At 38.9% G+C, this 23,861-nt stretch overlaps 3 protein-coding genes across 6 annotated transcripts; 2 read left to right on the forward strand and 1 right to left on the reverse strand.

Moving 5' to 3' along the window:
• Positions 1-740: 740 nt before the first annotated feature.
• On the forward strand, positions 741-2,714 carry her7 (hairy and enhancer of split related-7). Its single transcript, XM_042221324.1, has 5 exons — positions 741-930; positions 1,177-1,269; positions 1,388-1,751; positions 1,800-2,273; positions 2,353-2,714. Exons 1-4 carry the CDS (start codon positions 886-888, stop codon positions 1,916-1,918), a joined length of 621 nt encoding a protein of 206 aa, XP_042077258.1. The 5' UTR covers positions 741-885; the 3' UTR covers positions 1,919-2,273; positions 2,353-2,714.
• Positions 2,715-12,508: 9,794 nt separating this feature from the next.
• Positions 12,509-19,589, forward strand: LOC102305263 (NACHT, LRR and PYD domains-containing protein 1 homolog). Of its 3 annotated transcripts, none has more exons than XM_005923708.3 (11): positions 12,509-12,584; positions 13,764-13,812; positions 13,930-14,003; positions 14,142-14,356; positions 14,458-14,702; positions 15,668-15,796; positions 16,255-16,408; positions 16,823-16,852; positions 17,182-17,223; positions 19,047-19,085; positions 19,276-19,589. In XM_005923708.3, exons 2-10 carry the CDS (start codon positions 13,807-13,809, stop codon positions 19,061-19,063), a joined length of 912 nt encoding a protein of 303 aa, XP_005923770.1. In that variant the 5' UTR covers positions 12,509-12,584; positions 13,764-13,806; the 3' UTR covers positions 19,064-19,085; positions 19,276-19,589. The 3 variants fall into 3 exon arrangements, with proteins under 3 accessions (XP_005923770.1, XP_005923768.1, XP_005923769.1); XM_005923706.3 differs by having other exon boundaries at positions 12,561-12,697; XM_005923707.3 differs by lacking the exon at positions 12,509-12,584 and adding an exon at positions 12,617-12,697 and having other exon boundaries at positions 13,933-14,003.
• Positions 19,590-19,981: 392 nt separating this feature from the next.
• On the reverse strand, positions 19,982-22,973 carry LOC102306393 (transcription factor HES-7). Of its 2 annotated transcripts, XR_006054463.1 has the most exons (4): positions 22,569-22,973; positions 22,158-22,250; positions 21,207-22,037; positions 19,982-21,073 (listed from the first exon to the last, which is right to left on the reverse strand). XR_006054463.1 is itself a non-coding variant. In XM_042221325.1 (3 exons), exons 1-3 carry the CDS (start codon positions 22,629-22,631, stop codon positions 21,516-21,518), a joined length of 678 nt encoding a protein of 225 aa, XP_042077259.1. In that variant the 5' UTR covers positions 22,632-22,973; the 3' UTR covers positions 21,087-21,515. The 2 variants fall into 2 exon arrangements, 1 of the variants encoding a protein (XP_042077259.1); XM_042221325.1 differs by lacking the exon at positions 19,982-21,073 and having other exon boundaries at positions 21,087-22,037.
• Positions 22,974-23,861: the final 888 nt, after the last annotated feature.

A 23,861-nucleotide genomic window follows, 5' to 3' on the forward strand; every position in this document is an offset into this window, starting at 1 on the left:
CAATCAACCCCCAATCTACTGCGAATAGCGAATATCATATTATTCGTTTTACACACGTCAATGCCTTCTCGTTAATCATAAAATAAGAAACATTTAGTCCAGTTTAGACAATCTCAGGATTAACAGGACTATTGTCCTAACTTGCTTTTGGTTGTTTTCTGTTTTTCTGTTTTAGCTTTTCTGTAAAGCACTTTGTGATTTTTGTCTTGAAAGGTGCTATATAAATAAAATTTTACCTTACCTTTTTACCTTATTTAGAATTTCATTCACTGCGTAACCAGCTCAACGGGTACAGAGACGGCAAGGAAAAGTCAAGTTCCTTTAAATAAATCAGATTCTGTGTTGACAATACACGGGACTTCATAGAATATAAGACCCCAAATCTTACTGAAATATAATGGGATTAAAGCGCAGACACATGACCAGAAGCTCCCGTGTTAGCGTTATAGGAAATACAGTTTCCAACACTCAAAATCTGGTTTTGTCACTTGGGGTAAAGGAGCTGTTGTGAAGCATTTCATTCAATGTTTGTCACCTATAGTGTGTACAAAAATGAGTTACAAATGTCATTCTTTTTATTTAAATTATTTTTTATTGGTTATTTTTACGTGTGAGTTTTTATGCATACACGTAAAATATGCGCACATTTCTGCGCAATGGGGAAGATCTCCGTGTTTGGTGAATATGAGACTGTGATAGGAGATTTAAATTAATTAAATCTTGGTTGGGTTTTAAGGAACGACGAGGTTGAGATACCAGGAGGAGGGGTTTGGAGGAGGAGGAGTCTTTTAGCTACAGGGAGTCAGTAAAAAGAAGTCGAAAGGAACAAGAGCCCCATTACCTGATCGGTGTCAGCCTGAGAAAGGTGTTAGAGCATCTGCAACCATGAAGCTGCTACAGGAAGCCGAGGAAGCAACAAACAATAAAAAGGTAAAAAAAGAAAAAAACAACTTTGATTTTTTTTTATTCACATGGGCAAATGCAGCCACTTTGACAAAGATTCTAATGAGGATTTAGTCGTTTGTTTCAATAAAATTGGAATTTAGACGCAGCTGCGATTATATTTCGTTTGTTTCTCGGGTAACGTCTGATCAATTTTGCATCACTTGTAACACAGAAATTAAAACAAACAAACAAAAAAAACACTTTTAGACTTTTCTTTTCCTTTTGCGATAGTTAATAAAATCTCAGGTGGAGAAACGTCGAAGGGACAGAATGAACCGCAGTTTGGAGTGTCTGAGGACCATGTTGCTGCAGGAGCCGCAAGAAGTAAGATCATATTTTAGTTCTCTTTGAATATGGTTCATGAACTTCAGTACTGTTTATTTATTAATGTTTTCTTTTTTTATGTAATGTAAAGATCAGTTAACTTGCTGCTCTCATGCAGGGGTCCACTCAACACCGAGTGGAGAAAGCTGAGATACTGGAACACACAGTCCTCTTCCTCCAGAACAATGCCAAAGGAGACAAGACTACAGGTGGACGTGGGGACCAGAAACGCCCCTTCCAGGACGGTTTCTCCACTTGCCTGCAGACAGCTGCGGGGTTTCTGGGCCCCGAGGGGAAAGGGTCGGAGCTCGGATCGGCGCTGCATGCAGCTTTTGCCGCTCGTTTGGCCCGTTCACACTCACAGCCCGAAGGTCTCCAAAGCAGAAACTTTTTGCCGCACGCAAAGTTTATTCTGCGGATGCTGAGGCAGAAGTCCAAGCTCAAACTCAAACAAGCTCAAGCACGTGCCTCAGGGGAGAAACGTTTGATCCGACCTTACCCACTCCCACTCCAACAAAGGTTTCCCAGAGTCCCCAAACAGCCTCAGAAACAAAGAGAGTCCGAGATCAGAGCAGAGAGAGGAGCGACCAAACAGAGCTCAGCCCAGAGCTCCCCCTCCAGCCACACTTTGTGGAGACCTTGGCCCTGATCACCAGGCAGGGACTTCAGAGCTATCAATGACTATAGACTATTTAACATAAACACTCAAAAATATTTAACAATGATTGTTGGTATCTATTTTTTGTAACTGAAAAGGATAGGTGTTGTAGTCTTATAAAGACGCAGAACCTCAGATCCTGTAAATAATGTAGCTAAATGTATGTTTTCTACCTGCGCTGTATGTGTGATAGGGTTAACTCACTGTTTTAAATACTTTTCAATAAGCTCTGTCAGTGGGGCATCCATTTAATCTTCTTACACAGGGACTCTACCGCGGGACACAGGTGAGCTGGATCAGCCCAGCAGTCCGGCTGGGATTGCTGCGCTGAAGAGCGAGTGAAGAGGTGAGTTTCACGAAACTCAAGAGCTTCTATTCTCTTTTATGAACTGCTGTGACTGAGTGTCCATACATCACATTTCCAGGTGTGGAAGCCCAGTGTTTGAGGCTGGGAGACCCACGCAGCTCCTCATATTCACCTCTCTGCTGGCAAGAGCGACATCTGTGTCTCTGTGTAGGCTACAACATCACTTGTATTCAATCTGACGTTAAATCTTGTCTTTTTTGCACAATAATTTATTCTGGATTCTCCCTATGGTGAGCTGTACTCTTTAAAATAAAAAGACTAAAAAAAAACTACAACAACACGTGGTGTGATTATTTTAAGATTAAAAGAAATCCGGAAGACTCTAGTCTGCGGTTGCTCTGACAGCTCCCTTTAGTCCGGATCAGAGGTGTGAAGCTCGACCTCCTGCAGAGTTACATCCTCCAGGTGTGAAATCTGAGCATGAAGCTCTGCAGCATCTCTCACTTCAAAGACCTCACAGAGAGCCTTCTGTATTCACTGAAAAATAAGATAAGATAAGACTTTATTGATTCCACAACGGGGAAATGTTTGCGTCACCTCAGCTCAGGTACAGATATCAGATAAAATGTTTATATAACTAGGAAGACTTAAGAAATCACGTATCATGTATTTTTCCCCTCATATTCATCATTTATATTCTTTTGTTGTTGTTTAGTTTACATTTTTCTCTACAATAATTTCTCCTATTATTAACCTGTAATTACACTGACGTTAGACTGGACCTCTTTGAGCTAATACCACTGGATTAGTTCACATTCTTTTCCCAACTAGAGGAGCATCGCATCTTTGTCTTTATTCCTTATTTGAACAATCTGTCACGATAGCTTATCAGTGTATATGACAGGATGGAGCCGAACATCTGACACTGTTTATGGCTCTCGTCCGCGTTTGTTTCTCTAGTGATTAGCGTCTATCCCATCACCAGCACCACCCTCAGCTGCTTAGAGGCCATTTGTTTTCTACGCGTGTCTGGTGTCATGTCCCAGGAAGCAAAACGCGTCTTAACACCTCATGTAACCCTTTGAGTTTCAGGCACAGAGGAAGCTTATCTTTTATTTGCCACAGTTTTCTGGTGAGAAATTTGTCTGACTAAGCTTGTTCTTTTAGTCTTTTTTCAGTGAGATAACCAAAAACAAACCAACATAGTAGTAGACTGTCTACACATGAAGTGTATTTGCTCATTCGCCAAAAGAATCTTTGTACTAACACACTAAATATCTATTTAGGGTTGCTTAGATATTACTGTCCAATGAGCTCAATGAGACAGATTTCTGTGCCTTTTTTGTAGGAAAACACGAGGGAAGCGGCTCTTTACAACACAATTTCGAAATGAGAACGTCATTAGAGACTTTGAAGCTCTCAAGTGGCTTCACTTAATCAGGCGGGCTTGCCTTATTACAACATACAATTACTGTGACCCTGGAGTTTAGTGCAGTGTCTTCAACTGCTGGTGGCCTGAGACCTTATGTGATCCAAGCCCTTAGGTGTGCTCAATTTACAAGGATTTAAAAGATTCATATTGTCTGACTCGGGAATAGGAACTAAACTGGTTCGATTTCAGTTTTAAAACAGAATAAGTTGTGTTGATTAAGTTTTTTGCCAAAGCAAAACAATTGTGTGCAACCAAGGTCCACTATTGAATTAAGTAAATCCAACATGCTCTTTTTTCAGTGTACTTGTTTGATAAAGTACACTTGATGAAGTTTAATCTCGTGTATTTAAGAAGTTACGGGGACTGAATGTTAAAAAAAACAAACTAAAATAAAGAGTGCAGAATTTCGCACACAGCATACAACTCGAAAAAAAATTAGTATGAATTATGTGGATGAAAATCGATGGATGGGTTGTTGTGCATTTCTGAGTTGGTCAGGTGACTGATCTTAATAGAAAAGTATTAATTATTATAATTATTATTATAATAAAAAAAGTCATGCAGACAGAAGTTGGATACGTGTCATAGTGGGAAACGTTTTATAGTCGTGGGAATGTGGAGCAGAAGGCTCAGTCGTTGTTTTATTACCTGTTAAAATTGATGCTTCATTGTGTCCTTGGAGGAGAGGTGGCTCTCGGGTTCCCACGCACAGCACATGCTGGAGGTTCTCATGCGAGCCGAAAGTTCTTTTTTGTTTTTGTTTTTTTAAATTTTCTTTTGTTTTGTTCGTGTGACTCAACAATTTGAACAGTTACGCGTAAAAAGATTTATTTTACTTGGATCGTAGATTTCTGTCAAAAATACTTTGTATTTCTGTATAGTTTTTTATATTTATATCCTGTTCATAGCCTGTACATCGCTTGTACTCACCACAGCATGTACATACTTATAGTTATAGCATATTCATAACATACGTTATAACATACCATAATAGACCCATTTCTGTAATATACTCACATATCTATATTATATATTGTAATATATCTATATCATGGCTAAAGCACTTCTGGATGGATGCAAACTGCATTTTGTTGCCTTGTACCTGTGACATGTGCAATGACAATAAAGTTCTATTCTATTCTATTCTATTCTATTCTATTCTATTCTATTCTATTCTATTCTAATATAATTTCTCAAAAATCCAGAATGAAAACTTGAATTAAAATTGAATTCCTTGCAAGTTATATAAGATCAGAAAATGCGTAAGCTCACGCTCAGCTCTTCTGTTGCATGTGATCACCTCACCTAACTTTCTCGTGGGAATCGGGCGGAAGAATGTCACACTTTATTACCTGTTAAAATCGATACGTCGTAATTAAGAGTATCTGGAAGAAGAGGTGGAAATCAGTTTCCCATGAGCAGGGCTCCTAAAAATTATGCATTCAGCTGGATTGATACACAGACTTCTGACCACATTTTTTTAAGGCTTTCAAAGCTGAGGAAAACGGCTGCCAATATTCTGTACCGAGGGAATGATTATTAAAATGTGAAGAGTTGTGAATAAAAAGAAAAAAGTCAGACTACTACTGAAAGCTTTTATCCTTGAATGAGTTTTTGTATTTCGCGTTTTGCGGGGCTCCATAAACATTTTCTTCCTAGCAGCGCTGAACCGAGAACCTGTCGCCTGAGGACACATCTCATTTCTCCTTCCATTATGATCACCTGGAAGTTTACAGTCATTTGTCTGATCTCACGCTGTTTGGGCGGATGTTGGTCACACATGTAAATAACCCTCACACGAGCTGATAACACCTTTCACAGGCGCGTGCAGCTCTCATTTATCGCAGCAGCTGCACGCGCCGGAGGATTAATGATGGGCTCCCACAGCGGCGCCTTTCAGTCTGTATTCATCTTTAGATTCTTGGTGAAATCCCCTCGTAACCGGTAAAGATGATCCTGGAGTATAGAATGACTCAAATGCATTGATTACACATACCTATCATATCCCATATCAGTGACCAGCAGTGGTGAAAGTGGAAACAAACCTATAAGTTGTGTTGTGATCAGTATTTATCCTGTCACCAAACAAACAAAACAAAAATCTGAAATGTGTAATTAGTCCTGTCTGTTGTAATTTATGGCCCCTGACTGATCCCCAAAAATGACATTATATTATTTGATGCTCATAAAAAACACAAAGTTGTGTCTTATTGTCCTGAAGTTTGCTAACTTGATTTTATTTACTGGTCTCATCTGTTACTTACTTTAGCTCACAAAGGCAGTTTTAGCCTGCAGGTTAGCTAACCTGTGGTCTACTGACTGCACTATTTAAGATGCCTTTGGTTATTGTGATCCTGAGTTAAATGCAAATCGAGTAACTCTTTGACGTGTTTGTTGTTTTTATAATTATATTTCATATTTATTTGATGATATTTCCTTTTTACTTACATTGAACTGTCAAAAAACTAAACAACCATTCTTTCACATAGTGGGAAATAAGCTCAGTGGTCATGGGATTAATATACTTGCTTCACGTGTTGTTAATGTGATATCATTCTCTCAAAAATTCAAAACCAAAATAAAGATTGGGGGTGTTTATTGCAGATTGTAAAACATGTTGATCTTTTTATAGTAAGCAGGCAATGTTGCTACGTGTTATGTTTAGAAACTACTGGCTGAAACTAGAGTCCTGGAATCCCAGTAATGTGCCAAGTTGCGCGTAAAAAGTTAATTTTATGCACGTCTCATGCACGAGACTCGGACCTTTAAAACACCAACTTCGTCAAATAATAAATTCCTCTAGTTTTGGTGACAAAACGTCTGAGTCAAAAGTCCTGATGGACTGTGTCCATCATGCTGATAGAAGCTTTAAACATTTGGCGTATAATATTGCTGTAGCGAAATATTAACATGTGATAATCCTTTATGACTACGCCGCATGATACAATCTGTACATTAATATATGTGATTTTCTATATATGATACAGTGATTTTTAAAGACAACAGCCATATTTTTGTGCATCAACTGAAGCACTAACTGAGAAATAAGCACAATAAAAAATGAAGACTGTTGCCATGGTAGCAGGAATGTTACCGTAACACAGAAGCTAAAACTCAACTGTGACATCACCTTGACGTCATGGCTGTTCCTTTGATCTTTTTTTTTTATCTGTCAGTTGATTTGATCTGTTTCCCTTAAATAGAAGTTATCCCCCTTACACGCAGCACCTTGACAATACGTCGGACAAACCTCTGTTTTGCAGGATTGTAAAACTAAACGTAGGATCGTACTAGACAGTTTCTGTAATCTCCACTGAACTACCTTTATAGCAAGCATGCCTCTCTTGCTTTTGACTCATCATGTGATTCCTTGGGCTTTTAAAAAGGCTCGACAGCTCGTGAGATCTGCTCTGGCACAACCTCAGGCAGAGTCTTGTCCACCTAATACTGAGACAGATTCTGTAGCCAACAGGCTCACAGATCAAAGGTCACTGAATTACACAACAGGCTTGGAGTGCCTGAGTGAAAATCAGCAGAACACAGCTGAACAGCACACGTCTGTCATCAGCAGAGATAATTTACTGAACAATACTTGTTCTACACATGTGGATACACCATGTGATGAATCCTGTGAGCAATTTCACAGAGGTTCAGCAACCGTGACAACTTTTCTCAACATGGCGGTAGATGGCCTTTCGAAAATCAGAGGAATACTTCGAATTTTATTCCCTTTGACTAGAGAAGATTTTGATTATTCTACCAAAGTCGCGGTTGAGATAGGGCCAATAGGAGGACCACTTATAGTTATCACCTGTTGCTTCACTGTAATTTGTCTCATTTTCTTTAGATTTGGGGGAAACTGTCTGTTTAGACTCAAGAAAAAAGTTTCACAAGCTTTGAGCTGGGTCCATAAGAAAACTTTAGGCTCGGAGTGCCTGAGTGAAACTCAGCAGTACTCATATGAAGAGTTCATGTTTTTGACTGGCAGAATTAATTCACTCAACAATACTTGTTCTACACATGTGGATACACCATGTGATGAATCCTGTGAGCAATTTCACAGTGATTCAGAAGATGACATTTTTCTCGATTTGAACTGAAATTCATGAATCTCAGTCAAATCTTAGAGAAGAAAGCATCAGTGAGACTGACAGGACAGGAATCTGTCAGACAGACTGATTCCTTAAAATAGCAAGATGAGGTAAGTATTGAGCGTGTCTTTAAAGAGGCACAACAAAATCTTGATTTGGTTAAAACTGTTTTAAATTAGCTATAAAATCTTGACTGGAGTATAACAATATTCATTAGACTCGTACCATCTTGATCAGGCAATACACACAACAGTTCAAAACGTACGTCAACCCAAACAGCCGCGACAGATGGCTGCCCCTCCCTGAGCCTGGTTCTGTCGGAGGTTTCTTCCTATTAAAAGGGAGTTTTTCCTTCCCACCGTCGCCAAAGTGCTTGCTCATAGGGGATTGTTAAATCCTTTTTGGGGTTATCTCTCAAATACTGCAGGGTCCTTCCCTTACAGTACACAGAGATTTGGGATGACTGTTGTGATTTATGGGTGGATGACTGGATGTGTTAAGCGCTTTGGGGTCCTTAGGGACTAATAAAGCGCTATACAAATACAGGCCATTTACCTTTTTTTTTTTTTTTTACCATTTATTGCCTTATAAATAAACTTGAATTGTAAATAAAAATGTCAAATTTAAAAAGTAATGGTTTGTGTGTACTTTTAAGTGATGTATGTCAAAGTCAGCGCAACAAGTCAGTGTTTCTTGATATTTATTTATAATCACCTCTGCTAATTCTTGATATTTATTACTGAGTGAGCTGTATATATTAGTGCTATTTCTTAAATGTGTAAAATCTGTAACATATTGTATTGTCGAAATTGTTTAGTCTGTTACTGTTACTCTCTTGGAGCAACAGTAACCCACATCATTCCCTTAGGGATTAATAAAGTATTCTGATTCTGATTTGTGTAGTATTTAATGATTCAGTAATGAATGAAGCTTGACCTTCTGGGAAAGCCTTTCGCTTCATGTGAAAAGCAGTGTTGTGTTAAGCTGCCTTGTTGGCCAAAATAGTTTACAGATAAAGCATGTCCTCTCTTGTCCTGTGCCTTTCATTCTCATTCCCTCTGCTTTATTGCTTCCATGACGTTAAGCTGATTTTATATACTGATCTGATTCTTCCTGGAGGTTTTTATTGAAGAAAAACTCTTTCTGATGAAAGATCAGCTGAACTTGTCAGATCAGTGTGCTGAAAGGAAAAGGTATAACATCTTTTCTGACATGCAGTGGAGCCCCGAATGTCTGAGACCAAGAGTGAGAATCCTCCTCTTGCTTGTGAATTTAGTTTTGACAAAGTTTATTCTGAAATGATAATATTGACTTAAAAATGCGATGGAAAAATGTAATCTATTAATGGGCTTTTCTGTGTTAAAGACAACCCCTCTGCATGGATGTGTGTTTACATACTGCTTTGCTTTTAATCAGTTATTATTAAATTCTCTCTTCCAAAGACTTTCCACTTTTGTCCTCTCTCACTCCGCTCACCCTCATAGAAGATGTCTGTCTCTCCCTGAATTTGGTTCTGTTTGAGGTTTTTCTCTGTTAAAGAGGAATTTTCCTTCCACCTTTTTCCCAGTACTTGCTCATAGGAGTTTATCTGATTGTAGTTGTTTTCTCTGTGTAACTGTAGGATCTTTACAATTTAATAATCCAGATGTTGGTACTTGGTACCCCAGATGATGTTTATGCAACGTTTTATCGAGATTTGTTTACTTGTCTAAAACAGGCCGTTCATGCTATTAAGAAAAGAAAAAAAAAACCCTCAAATGTTGCTGATTTAAAATAGTTCAACAAAGAACATTGAGCCAAAATTTCTCCACAGAAATTTGAAAGATTGCCATTCAGTTTTAGATCTTCATGCAAAGATAAATGTATTCCCACAGAGGAGTAATTTACTTGTAAAGGCTAAAAACAGCATTACGAAAACTGAAGTGTGTCAGTACTGCCCATCTTTTCCACACTGCTGAATACATGCATATGCATATTTTCCATTAAATTTGTTTTACTTCTCACAGTTGGGCTTCATTTGGAATTCCCTTTGGAAGTACGAGTGCTTTAGAAAGCTTGGAAAGTGAGAAGTGTGCATGGATCACATCACGGTCTTCCTCACCTCTCAGTCAAAGGTCCTGATGAACTCTGTTGCTCTGTCCATGGTGCTGATGTAAGCTATATATGTATATGACAACACATGTTCAGTGGAATTTTAACAAGACACCCACATTTCTGTTTTGTACCCGAGATCCAAACAGCTTTAATTTGAAAAAACAAACACAAACAAACCACTAAATGCTGTTGCTAATGTAGCTAGAATGTTACCACTGCTTAACGTTTACGTCGTACCTCGTGACTACCCTAGAACAGTAACTTTGACGTCACCTCTGTGGCCGTAAACCAATTGTCGCGTTGATACTCGAATTCTTTCATATTTATCCCTGTAAAGTAAGGAGACCGTAACCCTTTATTCGATTTATTTAATTAAACCCTTTATTAATATTCTGGCGCGTGCGGCTCCCGTTACAAGTTTGAAAGACACGTGCAGATGACAGGCGTCATCAGCTCATGTGAGACAAATTTGACAAAGATCTGTGACAAAACTGAGCGATAAAGTAATAAATCGGAGGTGTAAAAACACATTTTTTACTGTTCTTTGAGGTAAAACCCAACATTTATGATTTTCTGCAGCCTGTCTTGGTAGCTGCCATTCATAAGGATTATTTCTGCAGAAAAAGAATCACATGACGGATTAAATGCCCCCTTTCATGTGCGCGAGCACAAAGCTTGACCCAGAAGTTAACTACCGATGTGATAGCCATCTCTGTCATGGCCATCTCTGACGGAGGTTTTAGAAACCCCTAATGGAAAAAAAAAGCCAGTCTGTGCTGATCTTCCTAAAATACTCAGAATAAAGTTTTTGCATATATGCAAAAACTTTATTCTGAGTATTTTTCACAGTAAGAGTAAACAGTTGACTTTTCATAAGAAGTTCCTGGTCTATAGACACGTTTGTGTTTATTTGTGTGTAAATGAATAAAAGTGTGTAAATACATAAAGTGTTAAATACCGTTTTCACCGCTCCATTTTGACGGAAAGGAGTTCGGTAAGGGGATCCCACACTAAATCAGCAATGAAAGTGTGAAAGTGCGCATATGCTCCACATCCAGCCACAAGCAGCTTGAGCTTTTGTTCTGTTTTAGATAATCTACACGGGATTTCATTTTATTTCACATTTTAGTCTGAATTATTAAAATGCGATGTTTGATTTCTTGTATAATGGTTTTCAAAAGAAACTTTGATATGCGTAAAATCCATGGTTTTGCGCGCGACTCCTCACGTCGCCATGTTTGGTTACATGATCACAACAAAATAACAGCTTGTTTTGGACCCGTGTGACAACCTCTCACGTGTGTTTCGCGTGGGAACCAGAAAGTCACTTCCCCTCCGAGCACATTTGTTAAGTGATGTATCAGGTTTAACAAGTAATAAAGCGAAGATTGAGCCTCCCTGCGACCAGAGAGAAGAGCTGAAGCACACACTCCCACTTAAGCAACATTTGTCTGCACGCTGCCATGTGTTTAGAGGGACAAACGCAGGTCTACTAGACTTCGTTTATTTATTATGACGGTGTTTGGAAAACGCGGTAACATTTGCTTTAAAAATATCGAAATCTTTAAAGACTTTAAGCTCAGCTTTGATTTATAAGCAGATCCTTCCGCAACCGTGAAAAAAGTACGCAGATTTGACTAAAATTACATTTAATACGCCGTGAAAGATTGCTTCTTCACACAGAATTCGTCGCAAATAAATAAATACAGTCTAAATAAATGAATACAAATGATCCAAATTTGATGAAAACATATATTTTAAATGAGAAAAAGTGAACTATTTCTGTGAGGAACACAAAACTCCGATTCTATTAAGAATAAAAGCCTGAAAGCACACATTTTTTTCTACTTTGTGATTCTGCAGGTATTACTCTTTAATTTCTGTGGGGTTAAATTATTTTTTGTGTGGTGCAGGATTGATCAAAATCGCTGTCTCCTCCATTATATACTTTTTTGTCAAACAAAATAACAATTACAGCGCTTATTTTACATATCAACAAAAAGTTATATACAGGTATAAGTAGTTAAGAACAAAGCAGTCGTCGAACAAAGAACATTTAAAGAACAGTATAGGTCAGAGATACCATAAAACAGCATACAAGTACAGTAAGGTGACCTATAATATAAAAGTAAAAACAAAAAACAAAAGTACGCACATACAATCTAGCTACATCAATTGAAAAGCTGCATCAAAAATTCAAGTAAGGTGTGAGCTAAATTACACTTAACCAATGAAGCCTTCCACAGCAGGACTTCATTTTTAAAGCCAACAAAACACGTTTTCAAGAAGCGACATTTGTGAATGAAAAATTTTGAAACTATAAATAAGTTGTTAATCCCAAAGTCTATTTTTTTATTTTCTGTTTGTAGGCCAAATCTAATTACTTGAAAGGTTAGAGAAGGGCAGTCAAAATTTTTAGAGGTTAACCAGTACTGAAAATCATCCCAAAAACATCTGGAACTAAAAAATATGCTCTGTAGTTTCAACATCAGTACTGCAGAAAGTGCATGCGGTCTTAGCTATATTGAATTTCTTGTGAAGATAATCATTGGACGGATATATGGCACTTAAACAACCGGATGTTGCTACAGCTTGTCACAAACCAGGAAAAGAACCCGGAGATTCTATTGGTGGAACTCGGTCAGGAGGCGGGGCTTGTGTAGGATACAGGAAAAGGTATTTTTTGTCTTGTAGTTGGTGTGAATGTTAAAAAAACATAAACTTTTTTTCCATGTAAGTTGAAGTATTAGCATATAAGACAAATGCACCGTTGTTACACAAACTGCATTGTGACTGTGCGCAGGGAAGTGAGCGTTCATGTTAGGAGTGAAGAGGCTGGAGAAACGGTTCGTGTGGGGACGCTATTTTAAAGCCTAGGCTATAACTAACTTTTAGACTTCACTGGTTTGAGCATGTTATTGAAAGAGCCAGCTGCTGTTTCCTAACCTTTTCCCCGTTTCAGAGCTTCTAATTTAAATAAGCAAGTCGTAAAACAACGGGAGAGAAAGCGAGTGAGCTTTATTTCCGCGTTTAGCGTCAACTGAATGTAACGCCATAGTTTGTCTGTATACGAGCTATCATTCAGTCTTTCTGCAGCAGGTTTTTGTTCTAAAAATGACAATTTTAAAGGCGTTTTAACATTTTAATATTCTTAAAAGTTATTTAGTAGCAGGCTGCTGAAATATGAGGTGGTTTGAAATTAATCTAAACAATTTAAAAATCGTTCGGTAGCGGATGCAGGGTGTCTGCTGTCGCCTCATGATTGCTTATCGTGATTTCATTACAGTGTAACTCTGTCCATAGCCTTTTTAATAGTTTGAATAGCCTTTAATTAAATTCACAACATGTGAAAAACTCTACCCCCCCCCTTTAATCTCACACAGTGGACGTAAGACAGTTTGATCATGAAGTTAAACATCTTAAATAACTGAAGCAAAGTATGAATCCAAACATTTTGTCTGTAGATTCTTCCTCCTGCAGCGGTTTGTATATTCCACCTATTCTACTTTTATACTTTTCTTTTAAATACTCAGGCTAGACCTCTGCGTTCGTGATTATGGTGCTCTGTCAAAGGCTCCTCTCTTTTCCAGATCTATTTCAGCAATTGAGACATTGTTCAGTATAACAAAAGATGAGGTGCAAATTAGAGAAATGAGAGGCTGATTAGTCGGTGTGCAAAAATCATGGAATTTTTTGATGCAAACAGGTTTCCTCTGTGCGGAAATGACACTTCAGGAGACCCAGATTTAAGTTTTATCACTTGGCTTACTTGATAGGAGAGGACAGCTAAGGAATAAAATAGAGACTGATGTTTGAGTGTGTTTTCTTAACTCTCACGAAGCATCCTGACCTAAATAGCTTCATTTGCACTGTACTTTGTAGTTTGTCCACTTAAATTCTCTGTGTTTCAAGACAAGAAGCTTCCAGAAGCTCTGAGATCGAGGGTTGTGCAACTATGATGGTACTTTCATACATTCACTCACGTTTCTTTCATTAATTTTTTAAATATGTATTTGTTCATATATGTGGTGTTACACAATGTAAAATCTGCACTTATTTAATTGATTGTCTTCTGCAGCAGCATTCCAGCAACTGGACTAAACTTGAGCCTGGGGTGAACACTACAGATGCAGACAAGGCTCCAACTTACAGGTGAATTACGGGAAATCAACAGTGATTCAGATTTTTTTTCCAGAAGAAGACCCAGTTTTGCAAAATCTTATTTCTGCATTTGACATAAAATGAAGTGTTAAAAATGACGCTGTCTTCCTTTTTATTTTTTCACTTTAGCCTTCAGTCTGAAGCGGGAGACTTTGAATGCAGTGTCTCTGGCTTGCGCTGGGTTTGTAAGGAAAAGATCAGCTTTCAGTACCACTTCTGCTCTTGGGGAGGACACATGGAGAGAGTGGAAAGCAGACAGTACATGCCTGCAGGTCCTGTAATTGATGTTGCAGTCACTGCTGGGCAGTTAAGTGAAATGCACCTGCCACACTGGGTTTGTATAGGTAAGAGGACATGAAGAAGTTACTAATATATTAAAAAACTTTTGCATTTCTGATCCAAACTTTCTTCTTTCTCTTTGTGTTTTCTGTGTATTTTTGTGCAGATGACATCCCCGACAAGTTTGCAGTCCTGCATCTAGATGACTGCGGAGATTTTGTAGAAGAAGTGCGTGAGGTCACAGCATCACACGTCAAGTTAAACGAGTTAACTTACTTTCCGAAAGCAGTCGTGATGAAGAAGGGCCCCCCTGTTAAAATCAGCTGTAACGTGTTGCTATACTACAAACCCAACACCCCATTCCTCAAACTCCACGTCTTTGTGATTCCAAATGATCCTGCTCTACAACGGGTAACTGAATCTGTATTTGTCACAGGAAAAATAACACAGACTCAGACTGACCCCAATAGAGTATTAGACATATGCTGTAGTTGAATGATGGCTTTAACTTGCAGGGCTGAAAAGTGGAGCCAATGCGGAATATGCATTCTTTCTAATTACTAGAAAGGGAAGACTCCTCTGGTCTACTCTAGGGAAATTGCGATTGTGGTTCAGGGACTTCACAAACTTTGAAAGGTGGCAATCTTACTTATATGGTCTGTTTCATTAGAAGATAGATGTTCAAATTTGGAGAATAGTATTTCATAAGAAAAGTTATTTTAAGATAATTAAAAAAAAGAATTAAGGGATAAAAGTGAATATTAAGAGAAGAAAGTCATTTTACTTTAAGATAGAATGTATACATTTGTGAAAAATATTTCAGTTTTCTTTTTATAAGCTGGCTGTAAACACTTGTTTTGGTAACCCATGGATTAATGATGTATGTGAATGCAGTTGCAGTGACAACAGAAAATGGTTAATCTTCATGTACGAGTCATGAGATCTGTCTGTCAGATAATGTTACATTATACCGACTTAAGTAAAATATAATCTCACTGATTTATAGCCACAGCAGATAATAACATTATAAAATTGTTAATGAAAAGCTGAATATAAATTATATATGAAATATAATCCCAGAGTTCTGGAAACAAACAGGATACAAAAGTAGAGTGTTATAAATATTATTTTAATTCTTTATTCTCGGCGACAGCACTTTTTCTTCAAATGTATTTACATTCATTTAGTGTAAATTCAATACATTGTTTTTCAACTGTATTTAAAGACAACAGATGGAAATGCTGAGGCAATCCTGAAGGACTTTTGGACTTGACGTATATTTGTAGGGTCTTTACCTCACAACAGAAAGCACCTTGAGGCACCTGGTGTTGTGATTGGATAATACTGAGTTGAATATTTTTTTTTTTTCCTCACAGAAAGTGGACAAGCAAGAATTGTGTTATGGATATGAAAAAATTACCAAGCCACGCCCAGATGAGTACCTCAAAATGCATCATGGTTTCTCCCTCACAGCCGACACCGACTCGGCAGAAATTCAACCAAAGGTACGCTTTTTACACTCTGTCAGCAACTGTGGTGCTTTAGGATCAGAGCGTTTTTACGACGGGTTGTAAATAGTGTGACCAGTATGGGTGGGAATCACAGAGGAATCTGCAGTAAGATATTGTCACATTTCTTCACTACTCTATGAATAGATAAATGCATTTGAATACACTGTCCTGTGAGCAAGAGTCAGGAAGATTTCTGGTTTCCATGTGTGGACATAATTGAAATACTGGCCTGAGAATCCACTGTGTGGACCAGAAGCACTGAAAAATTGGTGACTTTCACCAGAAGCTTTGTCATCAGACTTGCTGATAGATTTCCAGGTTAAGTCACAGAGCAGCTGCATATTCAGTTGACTCTTTCCAGTCTTTTATTTTTAATCCTGAAATTTCTTTTGTTTTTGCTTCTGATGGAACTGGACTAACTCCTCTCCCTTCTCTGTTATATTTTTAACTAGAAAATAACCCTCAGATATAATGGCCAGGACTCCAACTTCTATGAAGTGTACATTGAAAATCCCAAAGGATGCTTCAATCTAAAACTTCAGTATGCTTTGTCCAAAAAATATGAACCGGTGTATGAACCTGTCTGGACCTGTAAACTCCAAAAAGGTCAGTAATTGAAATGAAACAAATCAAATTTGTATATCCCAATGCACACTCAAAGGGTTAGATACTGTTATTTTTAATATACTATTTTCAGAAAACATGATATTCTCAAAGAATATGTTTTTAATATATTTTTTACTTAAAGATGGAGATCATAGCTTTGATAAGTTTTTTTAATTTTTTTTTAATTCATCCCAACCCACTCACCAAAGCTTTCAGGGTCCTTTTTATTTGGCTGGAGCCATTAAACTTTTGCTCACTTGTCAATTATTATTTCAAAGAGATTGGAATATATCACATTTAACTATTAAATAGAATACTTCAGATAGCACGTAGCTTTTTGTATAAAATCTTTATGGTGACTGTAAAATAACATTTACTGTTTAGATTTTTTTTTTGCTTTGTATTTTATTTCAGACGATCATCCAAAGTCTGGTTATGGGGAAGGTGAGATCCAAACAGCTTTTGCTACTCTATCAAGTAGAAAAGTATTCAGTGTTGTGTTTTGGTTATTAATCTTTTGCATCTAGAAGAATGCATGTTGTGCAGTTTCACTTATAAACGGTTCATGTTAGAGACCCATCTGAAGTGATAAATGTAGACTTTCAGGCAATAAGTGATTCAAAGGTAGAAAGGTTGCGAGGGCATAAGGGAGAGAAAGTTCAGGACAAATTTGAAAAAAAGATTACATTTCAGACATTTTGAGAACAAAACGGTTAGATTTAGTGCCAGTGACTTATAACAAGTGTGAAGTCATTTTAATATTTTCTGTACAGGTCCAAGATCCTCGAGGGGAGTAACCGGTGTCACTACTGTTGGTAAGTTCACAAATATTAACTCTGCTCTCTTCTCAGTAAATGATTTTCACATTTCTGCACTAAAATTACTCAGGACCTCACTGCAAACACAACTAAGACTGTAAGACAAGTTTAAAACTGAACTGAACTTTTAATCAAGAATGGAAACCGGGGAAAATAAACTAATACCAATATCCTAGAAGAAAAAAACAAACAGGTGAAGGACTTTGAATGAGATGAGATGATGACTTAACAGAGACTGAGGAAGAACAGATTCAAGAACCATGACAGGGGGCAGGTGAACTCAGTTGAGCCAAAAAAACACTGGTTTGGGGCATCAAAGGCTACAGAGGGTAATAATTAAACAAAACTTTCCACTCTTTATACCCAGTAATACTCGTTCTGCTTCATCCACACTTACTGTGTACTCGGTGAAACAATAATTGTTAACCATCACAACACTTAAAGCCAGGAAATATTCGGATAAAGTTTTTGTGGCTCTAATCTGGATTCGAGTCCTTTGATAGTGAATATCTGTTGATACAGAGTCTGATTCATATATTGACATGCAGTATCAGCATGCAATGTGAATATTTGTTGTAAAAAACATTTGCGCAGACAACCTTGAGACAAATATTTCCATCCCTCCCTCCCTCCCTTTATCCGGGGCCGGGTCGCAGGTGCAGCAGCCTAAGCAGAGAGCCCCAGACCTCCCTCTCCCCAGCCACCTCCTCTAGCTTATCTGGGGGAACACCAAGACGTTCCCAGGCCAGCCATGAGATATAATCTCTCCAGCGTGTCCTGGGTCTGCCCCGGGGCCTCCTCCCGGTGGGACACGCCCGGAACACCTCACCCAGGAGGCATCCTTGTCAGATGCCCGAACCACCTCAGCTGGCTGATTTCGATGTGGAGGAGCAGCGGCTAGACTTTGAACCCCTCCCGGATGACTGAATTTCTCACCCTATCGCTAAGGGAGAGGCCAGCCACCCTTTGGGTGAAGCTCATTTCCGCCGCTCGTATCCGCGATCTTGTTCTTTCGGTCACTACCCACAGCTCGTAGCCATAGGTGAGGGTAGGGACGTAGATCGACCAGTAAATTGAGAGCTTCGCTTTTACGCTCAGCTCCCTCTTACCACGACGGACCGGTGCAGCGGCCGCAGCACCAATCCGTCTGTCGATCTCCGGCTCCCATCACTCGCGAACAAGACCCCGAGATACTTGAACTCCTCCACTTGGGGCAGGAACTCATCCCCGACCCGGAGTGGGCACTCCACCCTTTTCCGGCTGAGAACCATAGCCTCAGATTTGGAGGTGCTGACCCTCATTCCCGCTGCTTCACACTCGGCTGTGAACCGTTCCAGTGCGAGCTGGAGGCAATCACCCGATGAAGCCAACAGAACCACATCAAAATATTTTTTCATTAGGTTTTATTCTTAATTTATGATGCATAAATGATTTAACACAGACTGTAAAGATAACAGAAAACCTGCAAGTTTAATTCTTACAACCTGCAGCAGTGATTTTTACTATTTTAATTATTAATTTGAAAAGCAGCTTTCATGCTTGGCACTTTGAAAGTGATTGTAGTATTGGACTAGTATGAATCTTCCCAGCAGCCTGCTCAAACATTTGTTTGCATTCAAATGATCTGAAACTGTTCTGCTCTAATCCAGTCCTTTAAAATGTTTCAGCCTGGCAAATCTCAACTTCAAACCCATAGAGATGAATTAGGAAAATACTTCCCAAATCTAAAAAAGAAACGTCAGATGTGATCCTTTTGTATTCTAAATATTTATAAAATACTTATAAAAGCATCCTGTAATTTATCATTTTCTTCCTCCTAGACAAACACTGTGAATAAGCTGCCTGCAGTGATGCAGAAAGTAAGTAACATCAGTTTACTCTGACTTCATGCTGCAAATCTTAATTTGATAGGATGCAAGTGGATGATTTATAGTTTTAAAATTGTGTTAAGCTTGTGATTGAACTGGATGTGTAGCTTGTCATCAGTTATCCGCCAGTTAAGTTATGGTCAAGTCATACCCCTTTGTTTGTTTGACTTGACTTCATCAGGGACCAACGGCAGCATCAGATGGAGAGAGGCTTTAGGAGGGAGAAGCTCAATGAATTTAAGTTGTTTCTGAGGCACGGAAACATCGTTACTGAACTTTCTCGCATCCCAGATGACAAACTGGAGAACACAGACCAGTCAGGCCTGTTCGATCTCTTGCGTAGACTTACACTTAGCAGTCTGTGGAAGTGACCAAAGATTTTTTCAAGAAATGTAAAAACCAATACCTGGTATATATGCCATCAGAAATCATGATCCAAAGTTTCTTTTAAAAACTCACTGTTTATCTAATAAAATGTTTTGCCTTTTGATTGCACAGAATGTGGTCCATCCATCCATCCATCCTTTATTTATTGTCACTTGTTTGGATGCAGGTAGTGGGGGAATGTCTTCACAGACATTCAGAAAGAATCCTTATCAGATGCACATGAGTCAAATAACAGAACCACAGTATAACAGGGGTCGGTGTTATATATACATGTACATTATATATAATATACAAGTATAATGGTGCTGACTGAGCCATAAAGCAGTAAAACTCTGTCAAGAAGTTACTACAGTTATTTTCTTCAGAAGATTGAAATTAATGGAGAAAAGGTTTTGTCGGGGGAAGTTGCCTATAACGAGCTGCAGGGCCGGAAGTGATGAGGCATTCACGGTCCATAAATTGCACTTCATATAAAATGTGTATGAGAACTATAAGGATTCAAGGAGCTTTATTTGTCATTCACATCACATGTTTACATGAGGTGGAACGAAGAAACAGAATTTAAAAAAACAGAATTTAAAAAGTATTAAATAAAGTTTTTGGGTTTTTTTTTTCCTTCAAAACAGAAAAACAAGTAATAAAATAATACAATAGAGTACCAACCTGAGTACAAGTATGAATATAGAATGTAGGTATAAATACTTTAGCAGCAAAAGGGCATGATGACCAGCATTGAGACGGTGTCACTTTATCACTGCTGGTGTCACATAAAGCCTACGATATAGTTTGAAACTAACGGTGACGATAGGGGGGAAAAAAATGCCACTGATTCTTACGGGGTTAAGACACGTTTTGCTCCCTGGGACCTGACACCACACACGTGTGGAAAACAAATGACCTCTGAGCAGCTGGGGGCGATGCTGGTGACAGGATAGACGCTGAATACAAAGGAAACAAACGCAGACGTGAGCTGTGTGTTAATTATGTGAAATGATCTTGACTTTAATGGATCCTGCTATTCTAAATATGTTTAAAGGCAACTGTGAGAAACGAAACTGGATGATGCAGAAAAAAGTGGATGTAGTTATTAATATTATTATTATTATTATTATTATTAAGTTGTCTTAAATTATCTGAACTATATTAACTAATCTTAATCCAAAAGTCTTTCAGTGCCAGTAAAGTGCGACAATGGCTATGATGTCTTTGAAGTGAGAGCTGCTGCTGAGCTCTTTCATTTCATGACCAGTCTTCACACCTGGAGGATGTAACTCTGCAGGAGGTCGAGCTTCACACCTCTGCCTCGGACTAAAAAGAGCTGAAAGAGTAAAAGGCCTCCGGGTTTCCTTTAATCTTGAAACAATCATCTGACAAGTTTTTAAAGATTTATTTGATTGTTTTAACTTTGAAGAGTACAGGTCGCCATAGGGAGAAATCCAGATTAAATTATTGTGCAAAAACCGACCAGAAATATCTTCAGATTGAATAGAAGTGATGTTGTACACAGAGACACAGGTGTCGCTCGTTCCACCAGAGAGGTGAATATGAAGGTCTGCGTGGGTCTCCCAGCCTCAAACCCTGAGCTTCCACACCTGGAAATGTGATGGATGGACACTCAGTCATTATCCACTACCGCAGCATGCTCTTTAATCATGACGGCACATAGTAGCAGCTTTTAGTAGCGCATCAAAGAGGACAAAATCTCCTCGGCTTCGTGAAACTCACCTCTTCACTCGCTCTTCAGCGCAGCAATCCCAGCTGGACCGCTCGGCTGATCCAGCTCACCTGTGTCGCAGCCTGAGAGAGTCCCCGTTCCCCTGAGCCACTTACGTGGCTGACTGAGCTCATTGAAAAGTATTTAAAACAGTGAATCAACCCTATTACACATACAGATCAAGTCATACTCGGGTATTTACAATATTTACAGGACCTGAAGTTATGCGTCTTCATAAGGCTACAGTTTTTAAAAAGAAGTTGTGTGTTTATGTTAAATAGTCTATAGTCATTGATAGCTCTGAAGTCCCTGCCTGGTGATCAGGGCCAAGGTCTCCACAAAGTGTGGCTGGAGGGGGAGCTCTGGGCTGAGCTCTGTTTGGTCGCTCCTCTCTCTGCTCTGATCTCGGACTCTCTTTGTTTCTGAGGCTGTTTGGGGACTCTGGGAAACCTTTGTTGGAGTGGGAGTGGGTAAGGTCGGATCAAACGTTTCTCCCCTGAGGCACGTGCCGGGAGTCTGAGCTTGGACTTCTGCCTCAGCACCCGCAGAATAAACTTTGCGTGCGGCAAAAAGTTTCTGCTTTGGAGACCTTCGGGCTGTGAGTGTGAACGGGCCAAACGAGCGGCAAAAGCTGCATCCAGCGCCGATCCGAGCTCCGACCCTTTCCCCTCGGGGCCCAGAAACCCCGCAGCTGTCTGCAGGCAAGTGGAGAAACCGTCCTGGAAGGAGCGTTTCTGGTCCCCACGTCCACCTGTAGTCTTGTCTCCTTTGGCAGTGTTCTGGAGGAAGAGGACTGTGTGCTCCAGTATCTCAGCTTTCTCCACTCGGTGCTGAGTGGACCCCTGCATGAGAGCAGCAAGTTAACCTTCATGTTTCATAATAATAAATTAATAAAAACCACAAGTATGAACCACATCGATTTATTTCTATAAAATTCATAGAGAACTAAAAACGTCTCTTACTTCTTGTGGCTCCTGCAGAAACATGGTCCTCAGACACTCCAAACTGCGGTTCATTCTGTCCCTCCGACGTTTCTCCACCTGAGATTTTATTAACTATCGCAAAAAAAAAAGAAAAAAAAGAAAAGAAAACCAAAGTCTAAACGTGGTTTCCTGATTTTGTTTAATTATATACCGCGTAAAAAGAAAAACTACCAAAGAAAAGCAAAAAAGGAGCAAATGGAAATGACTAAATGATTAGAGGGAATTCAGCTCACTAAATTATACAAACTTTTTCATATCTCCAAATTACTGAAATTTTGACAAAGCTGATGCTTTAATCCTCAATGAATCTGATTGTTATTGCGGTAATAACAGAGAATCACTATATGAAATGAAATCACGTCACTTGACAGGTATCTGGACTTGCTTTACCTTTCTATTATTTGTTGCTTTCTCCGCCTCATGTAACAGCTTCCTACCAACCGATGGTCCCATGTTCTGCTCTGGTCTACTGGTAACAGCTTCCTTCGCAGTCTGTTACTGATCTGGAAATGAGGCTCTAGTTTCCTGCCACTTATTTTTACTGTGGTCCTGACAGCCTCCCAGACTCCTCCTACTTCCCTACCCCTCCTCCAGGTCCCTTGGTCTCACCGTTTGGTAACACTGCAAATGAAAAAATCCTAGATTTGTTTTTATTTTTGAACTTGTCTAATCTCGATCTGATGTCAAGAGTATAAAACAAGAAAATGAATCTTATGCGCAGTCGTGTGCATAAAGTTAAATAAAAGTCTTGCGTCAAAACGTTTGAAAATTTAACTTAAAATAAACATAATTTTACTCCAGATGCTGTTCTGTTTTTTCCTGCTCTTGTGCTTCATTTGAAAAAGCTGGTAGCTCATTTTGCTTTGGGAGGGGGGGCTATTTGCGCATGCAAAGCTGACACGTGCCTTAATCAAGGAAAGCTTGCTTTTTAGGAGCGACGGTGTGATCCTATGACCAGTTTTCATTTCAGAACTATTTTAAGTTGAATAAAAAACAATCACTTATAGGAGGAGAAAGATTTTCAGATTTTTCGCCGAGCCAATATACTTAATTCAGAAAATTCTTTAATTTGTACAGAGAAAGCAGCATCGAAATGATCGAGATATTTCTCGTGGGAAAGGAGGAATTAGCGCTGCATTTACAGCTACCTGTTAAAATTGACACAACTCTGAAAGTGAGAGGCGACACTTCCCACGTTCGCACGCGTATTTTCCACTTTTTACAATCCAGACGCTTTTCTTTTCAAGCTCCTTAGAATTCCCACCGACATTCATGCAAATAAGATACAGACAGAAAAAATGCTTCCAAGATATGAACAGATCTTTAAATTAATGCAGTTAAATGTCAGGGAACAACTAAAAAAAAAATCACGGTCTTCATGTAGTTAAAGTTGATTCGTCAGTTTTAATTCCTGTTCCCTTAAATCTACAGATACAAACATTTAGTCACTAAAACAGCAACACATAAATGCCAGCCCGTTTATCACCGACTCACTGTCACTTTGAAAATAGACCTTTTGTCGCACAGTATCATGCAAATAATTATTCATGAACACCGATAAAGGTTGTGTGAGGTTTGTGAATCACCTCAGGGTGACTTTGATATTCAGAGTGTGGCAACATGAGGCAACAGACACGTGCCAAAATACAATGACTATTCAGTAGATCTTTATTATTATTCACG

The sequence above is a fragment of the Haplochromis burtoni genome, unplaced genomic scaffold (genome assembly GCF_018398535.1).
Source record: "Haplochromis burtoni strain Fernald_Lab_line unplaced genomic scaffold, NCSU_Asbu1 Contig_64, whole genome shotgun sequence".
Lineage (NCBI taxonomy): Eukaryota > Metazoa > Chordata > Actinopteri > Cichliformes > Cichlidae > Haplochromis > Haplochromis burtoni.

Bases quoted from the DNA above. Each gene is read 5' to 3' on its own strand.
- her7 (XM_042221324.1), top strand. From the start codon at position 886: ATGAAGCTGCTACAGGAAGCCGAGGAAGCAACAAACAATAAAAAG. The intron at 1,270-1,387 runs GTAAGATCATAT...GCTCTCATGCAG, and splicing joins TGCTGCAGGAGCCGCAAGAA to GGGTCCACTCAACACCGAGT. The intron at 1,752-1,799 runs GTTTGATCCGAC...GGTTTCCCAGAG, and splicing joins ACGTGCCTCAGGGGAGAAAC to TCCCCAAACAGCCTCAGAAA.
- LOC102305263 (XM_005923706.3), top strand. From the start codon at position 12,669: ATGTTAGGAGTGAAGAGGCTGGAGAAACG. The intron at 14,703-15,667 runs GTAACTGAATCT...TTTTCCTCACAG, and splicing joins ATGATCCTGCTCTACAACGG to AAAGTGGACAAGCAAGAATT. The intron at 15,797-16,254 runs GTACGCTTTTTA...ATTTTTAACTAG, and splicing joins CGGCAGAAATTCAACCAAAG to AAAATAACCCTCAGATATAA.
- LOC102306393 (XM_042221325.1), bottom strand. From the start codon at position 22,631: ATGGGACCATCGGTTGGTAGGAAGCTGTTACATGAGGCGGAGAAAGCA. The intron at 22,251-22,568 runs GTAAAGCAAGTC...TTTTTGCGATAG, and splicing joins AAGCAACAAATAATAGAAAG to TTAATAAAATCTCAGGTGGA. The intron at 22,038-22,157 runs GTAAGAGACGTT...GCTCTCATGCAG, and splicing joins TTCTGCAGGAGCCACAAGAA to GGGTCCACTCAGCACCGAGT.